The sequence below is a fragment of the Stenella coeruleoalba genome, assembly GCF_951394435.1.
Source record: "Stenella coeruleoalba genome assembly, chromosome: 14".
Taxonomy (NCBI): domain Eukaryota; kingdom Metazoa; phylum Chordata; class Mammalia; order Artiodactyla; family Delphinidae; genus Stenella; species Stenella coeruleoalba.
In genome coordinates, this window is record NC_137160.1 from 64,929,970 (window position 1) to 64,944,815 (window position 14,846).

Here is a 14,846-nt window from a genome sequence, read left to right on the forward strand (position 1 = left end):
TCTAACTTTCCCTGCTAGCCTGCCGGGGTTTCTGCACCCCAAGACTGCAGACATAGCAGGGATTAACAGCACAGGGCCCACGGGGCAGGGGAAGCTGGGAGGTGACAAGCAGTGTGGGGACCGGGTCTCCAATACTTCCCTACCCCGCCTTCTGGAGTCTCGCTGACCCCTCCGCACAGTCTGCTCTAGAGCGACTTGCACCATCTGGGTGCTGACAAAATACCACAGGAGGGGTACCCAGACTGATGTTCATCATCACACCCTGGAGTTTTGGAGCCGAATTCTGACAGCTGCTGCCCAGGTGCCTGGTAGGGGGGGGCAAGGGGGCTCATTCGACTGCCCCCAGCAAGATGCTATCCCACAGGGCCTCCCAGCGGGCGCCCACAGGCATGGCAGTCTCGGATCCAGACCATGCCCATCACCCCACGGGGCCCCAAAGCAGACACTTCCACCCGTGTTCCCAGGGGAGAAAGTGGAAAGCTTTCAGAAGTCAACATTCATAAGTGAGTTACATTTTTTGGTCTAAGATTTGAGCAGATACGAATCCTGCTTTTGCACGTGCCGGCTTGCACACACACCCAGAGGCTGAGCCGCCATGCCGAGCATCACCTAAGAGTTCACAGGTCACATCGCAGGGCCTTCCAGTCAATTGGACAACGGCTCTGAGCCCAGCACGGGGACCCCCGCGCCTCGGAGAGGACAGGAGAGGGGGGCACCGGCGTGGCTGGCCCAGCCTGCACGTCCCCGCTCACAGCACAGCCACTCCACGAGATTGGGGAGGGCCAGGGATGAAGACTGCCCCATCTATTCAACCACGAGCCTGCAGGTTCCCCCAGCTCCTCACCTAAAGCCTCAGACAGCTCAGCTATGGGGATCCCTGCTGCTCCTCCTCAGGGGCCCCTGTGAGGGACGGTGCCGTGCAAGACGCAGCCCGCTCCGCAGGCACCACGTGCCTCCCCACGAGCAGAGGCCTCGGTCAGCTCGGCCTGGTCGTGGTCCTGCTGTCCAACCACCACTGAGGTCTGAGGGAGAAACGGTGAAGACATCACGCTGAGCGAGACAAGCCAGATGCAAGAGGACAAGGGCCATGTGAGTCCATTTCCGAGAGGCCCCACAGCAAATCCACAGACGGCGGGTCACCGGGGGTGCCAGGGGCTAGGGAGGGGGAGGGGCGAGTTACTGCTTGATGGGGACAGAGTCTCGTTTTGGGAAAAGGTTCTGGAGATGGTGGTGGTGATGGTGGCACGACAATGTGAATGTATTGGGTTGGCCAAAAAGTTCGTTTGGGTTTCTCCTTACGATGGTATGGAAAACCCAAATGAACTTTCTGGCCAACCCAATACTTGATGCAGCTGAGCTGGACACTGAAAATGGTTCAGGTGCCACACGGGGCCCAGCTGTCCTGTGTCCCCTCCACACGACCCAGGGCAGCACCCTCTGCTTGGCGGAGCCCTGCGCAGCCCGCACAGCAGCCTGAGTGCACCGAGCATGAGCCACTCTCGTGGCTTCCTGTCTTCCTCCTCTGTTGCTCACTGAAGTAAGAGAGTCTGCGGTTCTTACTTTCTCTCTTTCGGCCTCACAATCACTAAAAACGAGAACCAAGTGGTTCTAAGCTTTCCCTCTACAAACTTGGGGGGGGGGGCCTATGAGAAAAATCAAGCCGTCTCTCTCTCCCTGCAGCTCCTAGCTTCCCAGGCCCCCAGGAACACTGCAAGCGACCCCATTCCACCCTACAGGGGCGTGCGCGGCCCCAGGTGCCCTGGGACGACAGAACGGCGCACTAGGTGAAGCAGCTGGCTCTCCTTTGGGGCCACGATGCAGAAAAATACACACATACTGTACCTTTAAGACCACTCAGCCCAGGAGGACACATTAGGAGAGGGAACAGAGGGGGATGAAGGGCCTGGCAGACCCCGGGGTCCTCCTGGAGCTGAGCCCAGTGGGCGAAAAGGCCTGTACCTACTGAATTATGCATTTCTCCTTTAAAATCGCTTGCTAAGTGGTGTTCAATCAACTGACATTAGATGCCTGAGGGCGTGACTCTGTGAGACCAGAGAGGGGGCCAGATCCCAGGGGCCACCATCCTGGGCACTCAGGCTCCCACCAAGCCCCCAAGGAGGGGGCGTCCTCTCCAGCTGACAGAACCAAGTCCCTGCACAAAAGCCACATGCTGGATCTCAGGCATGTCCAGGTCTCGTACCTTCAAGGTCTGCATTCTTTCCCCAGACTATGTGGACATCTGTTCCAGAAGGCTACCCTTGGTATGTGTACATGTGTTACCCGCAGACAATCTCTTCCTGCTCCCCTGGCAGACCAACTAACCCCGGCAGCATTGTGTGTGTGTGTGTGTGTGTGTGTGTGTGTGTGTGTGTGTGTGTGTGTGTGTGTGTGAGTTGGGTCTCTATTGCTGCACGTGGGCTTTCTCTAGTTGCAGCGAGTGGGGGCTGCTCTTCGTTGCGGTGCGCGGGCTTCTCATTGCGGTGGCTTCTCTTGTTGCGGAGCACGGGCTCTAGGCATGCGGGCTTCAGTAGTTGGGGCACACAGGCTTAGCTGCTCCGCGGCATGTGGGATCTTCCCGGACCAGGGATCAAACCCGTGTCCCCTGCATTGGCAGGTGGATTCTTAACCACTGCACCACCAGGGAAGCCCCCCGGCAGCATTTTTTTAAAGGGAGCAGGTCAGGCCTGTAAAAGGAAGCAAATCTTCAAAGCCCTTCTTATGCCGACAGAGGCACCTGGGAGGATGCCCTGGGACTGCTCGCCCCCGGCTCTGCAGGCCCGTCTCCCCAGGCAGCTGGGGCAGCAGGGCCCTCCTGCTCCCTCCAGTGTCTCCACACGGTCTCCCAGCCACTGACAGCTCCTTCCTAGTGCTCCCTGGGCCATGCGCTGACCCCTCTGTGCACACGGCCGGCCACCTCTGTCACCTTTTCCCAGACAGCCCCTGCCCCTCTGCACCTCCCAGGACTGCCCACAGCAGAGCCTGTCAGCACCACGACCCTGCCCCAGTGCCCTGACTGCTGAAGGGAAAAGGCAGATGGACAGGCAGCATCCTTCCAACACGTCTGTCCTCTTGGGCGCTTTGCCACCTGACCTGCCGCAGGAATCTGAGCCAGGTGCCCCAGGTGGATGTACAGGGTTACAACACTTTCCGGGAGGTTTTTTTTGTTTGCCAAACAACTGATCAGGTCCCCTCCACCTCTGGGGAGGTCACTCGGTGCCCACTCTCATGCGACAGGCATCACCCCCCAGCCTAGGAGAGAGGACAGCGCCAGCCCCTCCACCAACGGCCTGACCTTGGGCGGGTGTGTGTGTCTCACACCCCCTCAGACCCAACCTGACGATAGCGTATAATCTCACTCCAGCCACTTCACAAGAATGTTCCGAGGGCACGAGAAACAGCCTCCACCCAAGTCGTGTTTACTTCCCAGGTCAGGCATCGCAGTCCCCGCCCGCCCCACCCCCTGCCCCACCTCGGCAGGCGCGTCTCCCCGGGGCACTGCCACCGCCAAGTCCCCGTTTTGCAAGGTGGCAGTGGCCAGGGGGCACCAGAATGCAAGAGAGATGATTAGCAGGCCCCAGGCCAGGGATTCAGGAAGCTCTTGGGATTGACTGAGAGGAGTCCAAACTTCAGCAAAGAAGGAAAAATAACCTCCAGGACATCTCCACAGCTAACAAGCTTCCTTTCTGGGGCACCGGTGTCGTCAGGCCCCCCAAAATCAATACCGATTATTAGATGGGGGAAAGCGGAGTGGGGCTCGAACAAGGAGGGGCCGGACCAAACAGAAACCTCAGAGATGGGGGTCTCATTCCATCCGTGACCCACAAACACCACAGCACCCAAGACACAGACACCAAGGTAGGTCTCTGTCTAGAGGATCTCACCACCCTGAAGAAGGAAGCCGGACAGACACAGGATTCACAGGAAATAGCTGCAGACATACAGCTAAAGAAAGATACACAGTCAGGGAAGACGCAAGGACATTACGAAGGTTTTGTTTGTCTGCACTGGTTTTTTAAAGGCAAGGCGCATGGAAAGAAGCCTTTCCACAAACCCGTGAATAAAGGCAAGAGAGAATTTCCAGGAGATTGTGCCTGGCACTTAGTAGATGCTCAATAAATACCTCTGAGTGCCTGAACGGGGGACAGGTGGTTACCTTAGTAAAGGAAACATAGGTACAAACCAGAGTAAAGAAGAAAGACGTGGAAAAATTGTGTTAATAAATTTTAAAGAAAAAAAGTTAAAGGGACTTCCTTGGCGGTCCAGTGGTTAGGACTCAGCACTTCCACTACCGTGGCCCCAGGTTCAATCCCTGGTCCAGGAATTAAGGTCCCACAAGCCGCGAGGCCAAAAAAAAAAAAAAAAAAAAGAAAGAAAAGAAAAGAAAAAATAAAGAATGGAAGGAAAGGATCTTAGCAACAACAGGGTCCAACCCCTGACGTTTTAGATGAGGAGAGAGATGTGGCCACGTGAAGTGTTGGGACGCAGCTCTCCTGACACCCGGCCGGGTGGCCTTGGCCCACCAGGCTGCCCAGCTCCACCTGAACTCCTCCCAAAACCCGGCTGGTGAGCACAACACACACACCATCTCTCTGCTGCCCAATGAGGGACTCACTGAGTCCTGGGGGCCAAACTGGTGTCCCCCCGAAATTCACCCGTCGAGGTCCTAGCCTCCAGCACCTCAGAACGTGACTGTATTTGGAGATGAGTTTCTCAAGAGGTGATTAAGTTACAATGGGGTCATCAGGGTGGGGTCTATCCAATCTGAATCATGTCCTTATAAGAAGAGGAAATTTTAGACACACACAGAGCCACCAGGGGTCCACGGGCACAGAGGGAACACCATGTGAAGGGGAGGACCGTCTACAAGCCAAGGAGAGGCCTCCGAGGAAACCAATCCTGCCAGCAGCTTGACCTTGGACTCCCAGCCTCCAGAATTGCAGGCAAAATAGATTTCTGTTGTTGAAGCCCCCAGTCTGTGGCATTTTGCCCCAGATCACTAACATACTGAGCTGCTTCAAACACCTGGGTGTGAAAGCCAGGGAAACATCGCCATGGCTAACAGGTGTTCTCCTGAAGAGAAGACACCTATGAAGGACCAGAGATGGGGCGTCAAGGATGAATGCTACCCGGCAACTTCAAAACCCTAACTTAGTGAAACAGGCCAGACGCAGAAGGACAAATATTACATGATTCCCCTCACATGAGGTACGTGAAACAAGTAAATTCACAGAAAACAGACCGAAAGTACAGCAGTGGTTGCCAGGGGCTGGGGGTGGAGGAAAGGTGAGTTATTGCGTAACGGATACAGAGTTTCTGGTAGGAATGATGGAAAGTTCTAGAGACAGTTATGGTTACACAACAGCATGAATATACAGAATGCCACTGAACACGGAAAAAAGGTGAAAATGCCACGTTTTGCTACATTTATTTTACCACAATAAAGAAAAACCTATCACATGTTACATAAATAAGTTATTTTAATTGAAGTTATTACATTTTTTCAAAAATAAGGAAAAAATCCTACATGAGCCACAGGGATTTTAATTCTAGTCGGGGTCAAGACCCCTGTGGGGTTCAGAGTTAATTAAATCCACCACCACCTTCTCCTGAGCCTTGATCTGAAACGCAGCCTCAGTCAAAATTTAGGCCTGTTGTCCGGCAACCGGAGAAGATGCCCATCCGTTCACCGTGAATGTGGAACCACAGGGCAGGCTGGACCACGGGATTCCCAGCCAGGGAGGGGAGGCGGCTACTGAAGCCAGAAGCAACAGGGAGGAATGGGGTCACCTACCCCTGGACCCACATGAATCTACACTCCCAGCTCCTTCTTCAGTGAAAGGTCCAGAATGCTTCCTCCTGTTCCCGAAACATGAAGGTCATCCTTCCCGAGCTGGAGAATCCTTGTAAAATTGGATCTACATTCCGTTTCCACCCTGGGGATGATTTAAATGGTCTCGGACTCTGCCTCTGTCCCCCGGGAGGAGCCTGCACTCAACTTGGAGGTGGAGGCAGGCTCTGGTCTAAAGATGCCGGTGGAGCCCAGGCCAGGCCTGGGTGACCTTTTCCCGCCCCACAGTTACTCACGCTCGTCGCCGCCGGTCCATTCAACCACCCAAGGGAAAAACAAAGCTGCGATCATTCTGATAACATGTCACCAGAATCCAAAGAGCAAATTAAGCTGCTTAACAGAAATGTGAAACAACAGGGCAGCCACTTGCAGGAGCGCCCAGGAAGAAACACAAGATCTAGGGTCCCATCTCACAAGGAACACTCAGGGCTGGGGGCGCCTCAGACCTAAAAGAGGAAAGGCCCTTGGTTGTGTGGCCTCTCTCAGGAAAGGGTGGCCAAAGTCCTCGAAAGGAGTTTAAGGGACAGGGGTGGACACAGCTAAGACGCTTCCCAATGACCAGCCACCTTCCCACCTTCCCGACCTGGCCCCCCGGCTGTGGAAAGGAGGACAGGATCTTGGGGATGTGCTGTGTGTATGGCTCTGAACTGGGCTCCACGGGAGGCCCAGGAATGAACCAGGGATCCCTGCCTTCAAGACGCACACGTGGATGTGACACCACGTGGATGACACTTGGGGACATGATGCAAAGTGAAATTAGCCAGACACGGAGGGACACGTAATGTGTGTGATTCCACTCCTGTGACGAGGTGCCAAGAGTCATGGAATCACAGAGACGGAAAGTAGAGGAGAGGGTCCCAGGGGCTGGGGGAGGGGACACTGCTGCTTGATGGGGACAGAGTCGCAGCTCGGGAAGATGAAAAGTCCCGGAGACGGACAGTGGCGATGGTCGCACAACTACGTGAACATATTTGATACCACTGATCTGTACACTTAAAAACGGCTAATGTGGGTGAAGGTAGTAAATTTTATGTCATATAGTACCACGAAATAAATAAATAAAGGACAAAGCACAGTCCAGAGTCACAGAAGCCTCTGCTCCACTGCTCCTCAGGGGCAGACGGCAGCCCCCACCCTCTGCCCTAGACAAGGCCCCTCCCCAATGCGGCTATTTCCGGAAGCTTCCCTGATGGCTCGCCCTCTGAACACATAAGTGATGTGTGTGTTCCTGTCTCCCATTAACTTTTAAGCTCCCAGAGGGCAAGGACCACACTCTCTCCTTCTATGCAGCCCCTACTGTAGGAGGGACAGGCTTGCACACAGCAGAGCTCGCAGCCGGTGGGTCCTGGGTGTGCGAAGCTCGAAGGACCCCTGGACTCCCCCACTCGCATTTTTCAGGCATGCGTGGGGCAGTGGGAAGAACACGGGCTCTGCATTCCCACGGGGCCTGGAGGCCCAGCTCTGCCACTTCCTGGTTGCATCCCTACCTGCAGATGTGGAGCAGGTGGGGTGATGGAGAGCTCACAGGGGGCCCTGCCTGAAGCATGCTGTCACCATGCCTGGCGCACAGCGGCTGGTGGTCATTTCAGCTCCTTCCCTCAACTCGGAAATACGAGAGCAAAGAGGCTCTGAAGCTACTAGGGCCGGGCCTCACGTAGGTGGCTGCTGTTGCGTCAGAGAATTAGGTGACTTCCACTCCCTCCCCACAGCGATTTTCCTCATTGTCACATTTCAGAGGCGCAGCCCTGGCCAGCAGGCATCTAAAGAACATGGGTAAACAGTCAGGACAGAGACAGATGGCCGCGCCCATGGGTCTCTCCTTCCCCTCCAGCCACGACGCTCAGAGGAGCGTGCTGGGTACTGAGTTTACAGGCTCCCGGAGCTAAAACCACCAAGAGTTTCAAAACCTAACAGGAGAGAGAACGTGGGACCTTGAGGACTTTCGGAGAAGGACCCAGAGAGTGCTAGGAGTGGGGTCCAAGCTGTCAAATTAACTCCTTGGCTGGAACCTACCCAGCGTCACCCACGGAGCCGGGTTCTCCTGCGTGCAGGGGCTGAGAGGCAGGCGAGGAGCTGTGAGCTCGGGGAGACGGCCCGCAGGGAGGGTCCCGAAACACACCCCCTCCAACAGGGCCCTGGTCCCTGGAGACTCCGAATTCCCCCAGCAAGACATCATGGTTTCAGGTTGTAGGTCTCCACGAAAACGTCCCATTTTCTGCTTCATTAAGGACGTTCTCCCACACCCAGGCGGGCGCCGAGGACCAGTTCAAGCTGGCTCGCTCGGCCGACAGCTGGCCAGACGGGGCTGGTGCCCAGCGACCACAGGGCAATCCTCCAGACCCCGGAGGAGCTGACGTGCCTGCAAAGCAGGCTTCTAAATACTACGGCCTCCCCCCAACCCGTCCCACAAGGGACTCAGGGGATGCGGCTGGGCCAGGCCGCAGATCCCGGCGACACACCACAGCCCACCCCAGCAGCAGATGAAGTCAGCAACTAGATGTGCCTAGAACAAACAGGACGGGGCACCGATCGCAAAGAGGCCACTCCACAGAGCCAAAAATAGCCTCACTTGTTTCTAGAGGATGCTGACCAACGAAGCACATACAACTCCATCAGCAGAGAAAGAAAAATCAATGGAGCAGAAAACCGGATCAGCCCAACAGGGACCAGGACTCTGAGAGACTGCCGACTGCCTCACCCGCCACCCCCGCCAAATCCCTCTCCTTACTCCAATCACGAACTGTGCCTGGATCTCAAAACCCAGTCCCGTCACCCCTGTGCCTCACGGTATTTGTACTCAGATGTGCACACGTATTATATACACAAATCCCATAGGTTTAATCTCAGGGCCAGGAGTCAGACGGTGGACTAGGAGCCCAAAATGAGCACCGGTGGGCAGGGAAGACGAGGAGGCGAGAGCACACTGATGGATCAGAAAATGGAGCTAGGGTAAGACGCACAGAGGTGAGTAATGCGGGTTGATGTCTCTCATCAAAACTGGGCAGATCAGAACAGGCGTGGCCCTGCTTCAGCCCTGGCTCAAATCTTCACCCTGGGGATCTTCAGTGGCCCACTGAGTCAGAACTGTCGGTCACCTCACTTCCTCTTCATTCGTATTTTCACCTGCTCTGACTAGCAAGCGAACCTGACACTCCCATGGCCTGGGAGCAGCTGGCATCTCTTGGGTTCCCCAAACGTGTCATATAACTCTTGAGGACAGGTGGCGGGGATTGCCCAAGACACGGATCAATCCCGGCTAAAAGCCTCCATCCAAGCAGCAGAGATGACCCACTCTTTATACCATCCCTACTGCTCGGGTGCGGGGGATCAGAAGGCAAGGAGATGACTGCCCAGGGCATCCTGGTCCCAACTCACAGAGAGTACTCTCGCGAGAAGCACAGGGCTCTAGACCCAAAGGAAGGAGCCACCGACCATCCCACACACCACCCCTCCCACCCCAATCCTATTCCAAACGCTGGGAATCTGCCTTCAGGAGGAAGGTGGGATGCAGTTTGTTCAGGCTCAGAATCAGTAAGAATCCTTCCAGTCCACAACAGCATTTGAAAATCACTCCAAAAACTATCTACCTTTTCCTCCCCGCATTCCCTACTGCTCAGTGGTTTCCAGCCAGGAGCAGGTGTGCCCACCAGGGTGGTAGAGGTACCCACCTGCGTCTCCATGGAAGGCGCCGTCTTGAAGCAGCCTGCTGGACAAGCTGTCCCCATCGCTGGGCCAAATCTGCCCCGTCTTGCGGACGCCCACGATGGTGGCCTCGGACACGACCACCGGGCCCTGCCGGTGCCGCTTCTGACACTGGGGCGTGGGGGGGCTGCTGCTGTCGAAGGATTGCTGGGAGTTCTGCGAGGGTGAGCGGCTCTTGTCCCGGAACGTGCGGTAGGTAGTGGGGCTCGGGGACACGCGGCTGGACTGGCCCGAGGAGAAGTCCTCCTCGCTGGACGTGAGGTTCTCATTGGAGCTGCAGTCCGGGGTGTAGCCGCCTCCGCTGTCCTCAAAGCTCCGAGGGGAGTAGGACCTCCGGGGCCAGGTAAGGCGCTTCTCCTGCTCCGAGGTGCTCTGGCTGCGCTGGAGCGAGCCCTTGCCCTCCCCTTCCACCATCATGCCCCCGACATAGATGCTCTGGTAGGGCTGGTACTCCAGGGGCGGCCAGGGGGGCCTGCTGCCGCCATTGGCGTTGATCAGGTTGTCCTTCAGGAAGCGCGGGTTCAGCTCCGCGTCCTCAAAGTCGCCGTCGAGGCCGCAGCTGCTCTCGGAGAGGCGCCCGCGGTAGGAGGGCCTGGGCAGGTCCCCAGGGCCGGGTCCCGCGCCCTGCTGGGACTTCTTGCGCTCCATCTGCATGGCCTGGCTGCCCAGGGAGCTTATGCGGTCCGACACGTCTTTGTCGTTGACCTTCACCAGGCCGCGCTCGTGGTGGAACTCGACGTTCACGTAGAAGGGCTTCTCAGCGTCCGTTGCCGCCGGCTGGACAGGGCCCTTGCGGATCCTCTCGAAATTGGAACGCAGGGCCGCCACGCTGGTGGGGGGCCCGCGGTCGTCGTGGTCCGCGGGAGCGGCGGCCCCGGGCCTGCGAGTGGCTGTGGGTCTGGCCTTGCCCGGGGAGCCCTCCCCGTCGAGCCGGGCCTCGGGCTCGTCGGCGGGCGGCGGGTCGGCGCAGTCGGCTGGCGCGGGCTGGGGGCGCGGCGCGCGGGGCTCGGCGGCGCCGTCGGGGGGCTGCGCCGCGCGCCGGAAGCCCCAGCGCTGTCGGTCGTAGCTCTTCTTCTCCTTGGCCAGCAGTGTCTGCAGGTAGATCATGCGGAAGCGCTCCTGGTTCACCTCCTGCTCCAGGCGCCGGATGGAGGCCTTGCAGCGCTCCAGCTCCTGCTCGATATCGCCCACCGAGCGCAGCTCCATCCGCGGCGGCTCCGAGTCCGGGAACTGCGCCTTCCACGCCTCGGCGAAGCCCACCGGGTCCACCATGGCGCGGTCGGCCTCACCTGCGCCGCCCGGCTGCCGCGGGGCCCGGCTCAGCGGCGGCGCTGCGGCCTCGCCAGGCCCGGCCCGGGGCGCCGGGCGGCCCCCATGCCCCCGGCGGGGCAGCGGTGACGGCAGCTGGCGAACAATACCCGCCCCCTCCCGGGCTGCAGGTGAGGCTGCAGCCAGGCTCCCCGCGCGCGGGGCGGGGCGAAGGGCGGGCGCGCGCGCGCGCGCGCGCGCGGGAAAGGGGCGCGGGGCTGCGCGCGCCGCTATTGTGTGCGGGGCTCCCGGCGCGCGCGGGGCGGGCGCTATCTCCGCTAGGCTGGGCCCGCTAGCCCATGGCCGCCGCCGGCGCGCTGCTCTCCTCGGGCTCCAGCGCCCGCGCCCAGCCGCCGCCGACTCCCCGCGCTGCGCTTGTCCAGCCCGCTCCCGCCGCACTCGCGCCCGGCCCGCACTCGGCGCCGCAGGAAGGGGAGGGCCGGGGGGCGGTGGCCGCGGCGCGGCGGACCGAGCGTGAGGGCCTCTTAAAGGGGCCGCTCCCCCGCCCAGCCGTGGCCCTGCCAGCGTCCCCGCGCCTGGGAAAACCGAGGCCCGGACGGCGAGTTCTGCACTCCTGGGACAGGAACCCCTGGGTCCGCATTGACCCCCAGCCCGGAGCCCCTCACCGGCGTCACGGCTGAGCGCGCCCCTAGCGGGCAGGTCACCCAGCGGTGCCAACGGGCCTGCTGCGCTGGGGTCCCGGGGTGGGTGATGAAGCAACATCTGCCACACGGGACTGTCACAGAGATAATCAATAGGAATTTCTCCCCAGGTCACTCAACACCCACGTCTCCCTTCCTGCGGTCCTGGGCCAGGTGTTTGCCTGACTCAGAACTTATCTCTGTAATCTGCCTCTGAAGGGGTCGCCAGCCTCCACTGGGACGCGCAGGGCTGGGCGGAAGACAGCATAGCCCAGGCGGGCAGGGAAACAAAATCTGTTCTCGTCCCCCGGGGAAGCCCAGAGATCTTAGACACACAGCACCCTGGAGGGAGTCAAAGGGGCGCCAAGTGAAAATACCCCCACCAGCCTGCTGAGTGAGGGGATACGGAAACAGGATTTGTCGACCAGAGAACCCGGCTTGAGTCCTGACCGCCTCTGCCCCTCTGTGCCTGCTTCCTGGGCGTTGAAATGAGAACGAGAATACCTCCCCACCCCCCGCCCCCGCCCCCGCGGCTGTTGTCTCTGCACGGATGTGAGGGGTTGTCTTGCCTTCCCCGCAGTTCCAGTGCCACCCAGAGTGGATGCCCTGACATCTAATCTAGAGGAACAGAGCCCAGGGCCGGCCTGGCTGGGATTCAGGTCTCTCCCACTCTGGGCTTTGTGACCTTGGCAATTCCCTTCCCCTCTCTGAGCCCAAGTTTTGTCCTCTTATGTCAGATGTTGTGAGCACCATGTGTAAGGCAACCAGATGGGGCAAATATAAAGCATGTGCTGTTCCTTCCATGATTACCTTTAATGTTGGTGCCCTGGGAGACTGGCAGGAAAACCCTGGGGAGCAGGACTGGCAGACACTTCCAGGCACAGCTCACTGCCGCCCCCTGCAGGCTCTCCACCCTCCTGCTGTCACCCCTCCCAGGCCCCATGTCCCCTCCCACTCCTCTGCAAGGCCAACAGGGTCCTTGTAAAGCCTGTTTTGCAGGTGAGGAAACAGAGGTTGATGCCCTGACTTTGTGGCCAGCAATGCGAGGCGGGAATCCCAGCAGTGCTCACATCCTGATGACCTCTTCTTCAAAACGGGTATAATAAATCCTGACCTCCCAGGGCATGGCACACAGCAGCTCAGCATCGGTATCAGTTGCCTTCCTTGGATGACCTGCTCCCGTCACCCAGCGAGTGGGTCCGACAGGACGAGAACCCAGGCCTCCAGAACCCCATTCCCTGGCTGTCAGCAAGGAGACTCCCAAAAGCACAAACATTTTTTTCCCCTTGCTGACAGGGTCTCTGAGTTTCCAGGGGGAATTGTGGGCTCATCAGGGACATTATCATTAAACACCTGGGAAAGAAAAGGATACTTTGTGGGGGGGTGGCTTCATCCATCAGTGAGATGTCCCTTTCCCTGGTTTGCAGGCCCCAACTCAGCCCCACCTTAAATATTGTACACATAAGCAAGCTCATATCAGAACTCTGATGCTGTTTGGTTTGGGTTTGCAAGCTCTGCTCTCTTGGTAGAGCAAGTGGCTCGTTGGGCACAAGGACACTGCAAGATAGTGGCTATCTTCCCATGGGACAGCTTGTTCTGGCCCCAAGGACACTCCTCCCATCCTCTGAGCCTTCCCTGAAAGCACTCCCACCCTGGGTCTCTGGTCCTTCCCCGAAGAGCTTTCTTATCATTCCTCCCTCCTGAGGAAGGGAAGAATGAGGAGGAAAGTGGGGTCCATATATATGACACTGTGTAGTCCCCCATTTGGTGTCTGTCCCCAGCTAGATCTAAACTTCCAAGAACAGAGATCTGTCTGTCTTGTTCCCCAGTGAACCCCCAATGCTTACGACATAGTAAGTGCTCAGCCAGTGCTGACCCGGGTGGGAGCGCAGAGCCCAGGGAGGAAAGGGTGAGGCGGGCAGAGCCAGGCCGCAGCAGAGGTGTGTGGGCCTCGAGGGCGGGCATTCAGGAGGAGGCAGAGGTCAGGGGAAGGCTGGCCAGCGAGCTGGTCCTAAAGATGGGGACAGACAGGCAAAGATGGGGAGAGTTCAGAGTTCTGGGTGTGTCTGAGGAACAGCTGGGTTATGGGGTGAGGCTGGTGTGGGCTGCAGGAGGTCACATCAGGCGTTTCGCGCCCGTGAAAACCATCACTACAATCACCACCACTCCCAACAGATGTTTTTTTTTTCATCTAAAAACTAAAATGGAACAGGAAAGTGGGATTGCTGGTGATGTCCCCTCCTCAACTTCCTTCATTTTCTGGGATATGGTTTTGTGGCTCTATAATTCATTTCACAATCTCTCTCTCTCTCTCTCCCTCCCCCTCCCGCACCCCCCCCCCCCCACCATCAGGTCCCTTTGCTGGAAGGAGAGGCTGGGACTCAACGGCCCCCTCTGCTGGAAAGAACGCAGAACTTCCGATGCTTCAGAACCCTGGGGATGGAAACAACCCCAACGTCTGTCACGGGAATATCACAGTGGAATATTATATGACCATGAAAGAAAATGTAGTACCAATACATGCTAAACATCGATGAACCTTGAAAACATTTATGCCAAGTGAAAGAAAACAGTCATAAAGGGCCACATATTGTATGACTCCATTTACATGAAATGTCCAGAATAGACAAGTCTATAGAAACAGAAAGTAGGTTGGCGGTCACCTGGGGATCGGGGATGGGAGGAATGGGGAGTGACTGCTAATGGTCTCACACAACAATAAGTGGGGACCATATTTTGCTCCTTCCCTGCCTTGTCTGTACCCTCCTCTCCGCCCGCTTTGGGGGCAGAGGCTAGAGGAGGGCTCCCTCCAAACGGGATGTGGCCACATGACCCCCATCTGTCATCTGCCATCCGTCAGCCCCGGGGAGCTTCGGGCAAGATCAGAAAATGGGGGCAATCGATACAGCTGTTCTCTGGCCCTGCTCGTTGCTCTGTGCTGGATGGTGCCTGGTGGGGTGCCTCTTCCAGGTTACCAACCCCGGCCCAGAGTGGGTAGCTGGGGTCTCTGAGGGACTTCCCTGGCCAAGGGCTCTGAACAAGTGAGCTGTGGGCCTTTCCTCCCAGGCCCCCTTGTCTGTAACTCCACCACATCCGCAGAATCAATTCTGCCGGCCGAGTGCCCAGGCTGCCATTTCCCGCTTCACAGAGAAGAAGGGGCTGGGACAAGATGAGCTGGTTCCTGAAGCCACGGCCAGTGACATGGTGCAGGCTGTGGCTTCCAGTGGCCAGAGGCCCAGAGCACCCTCAGGCCAGGGGTGCCATCCACCTGTTGGGGAACAGGGAGCAGAAGGAAGGGTCTGCAAACAGCAGCCTGGGGACAGGCCGCACTACCCTGCTCCCTCCTG

At 58.1% G+C, this 14,846-nt stretch overlaps 1 protein-coding gene across 2 annotated transcripts in view; it reads right to left on the reverse strand.

Annotated features, from left to right (window-relative positions):
* The window catches only part of BCR (BCR activator of RhoGEF and GTPase), a 101,755-nt gene extending 90,264 nt beyond the window's left edge, over positions 1–11,491 (reverse strand). The window contains exon 1 of one of the 2 annotated variants that reach the window (XM_079943312.1): positions 9,517–11,491. In XM_079943312.1, the coding sequence (XP_079799438.1) occupies positions 9,517–10,822 (1,306 nt within the window). In that variant the 5' untranslated portion in view covers positions 10,823–11,491. The remainder of the gene's footprint in view (positions 1–9,516) is intronic. The other variant, XM_079943313.1, reaches the window with a different exon arrangement.
* Between the last annotated feature and the right edge of the window lie 3,355 nt (positions 11,492–14,846).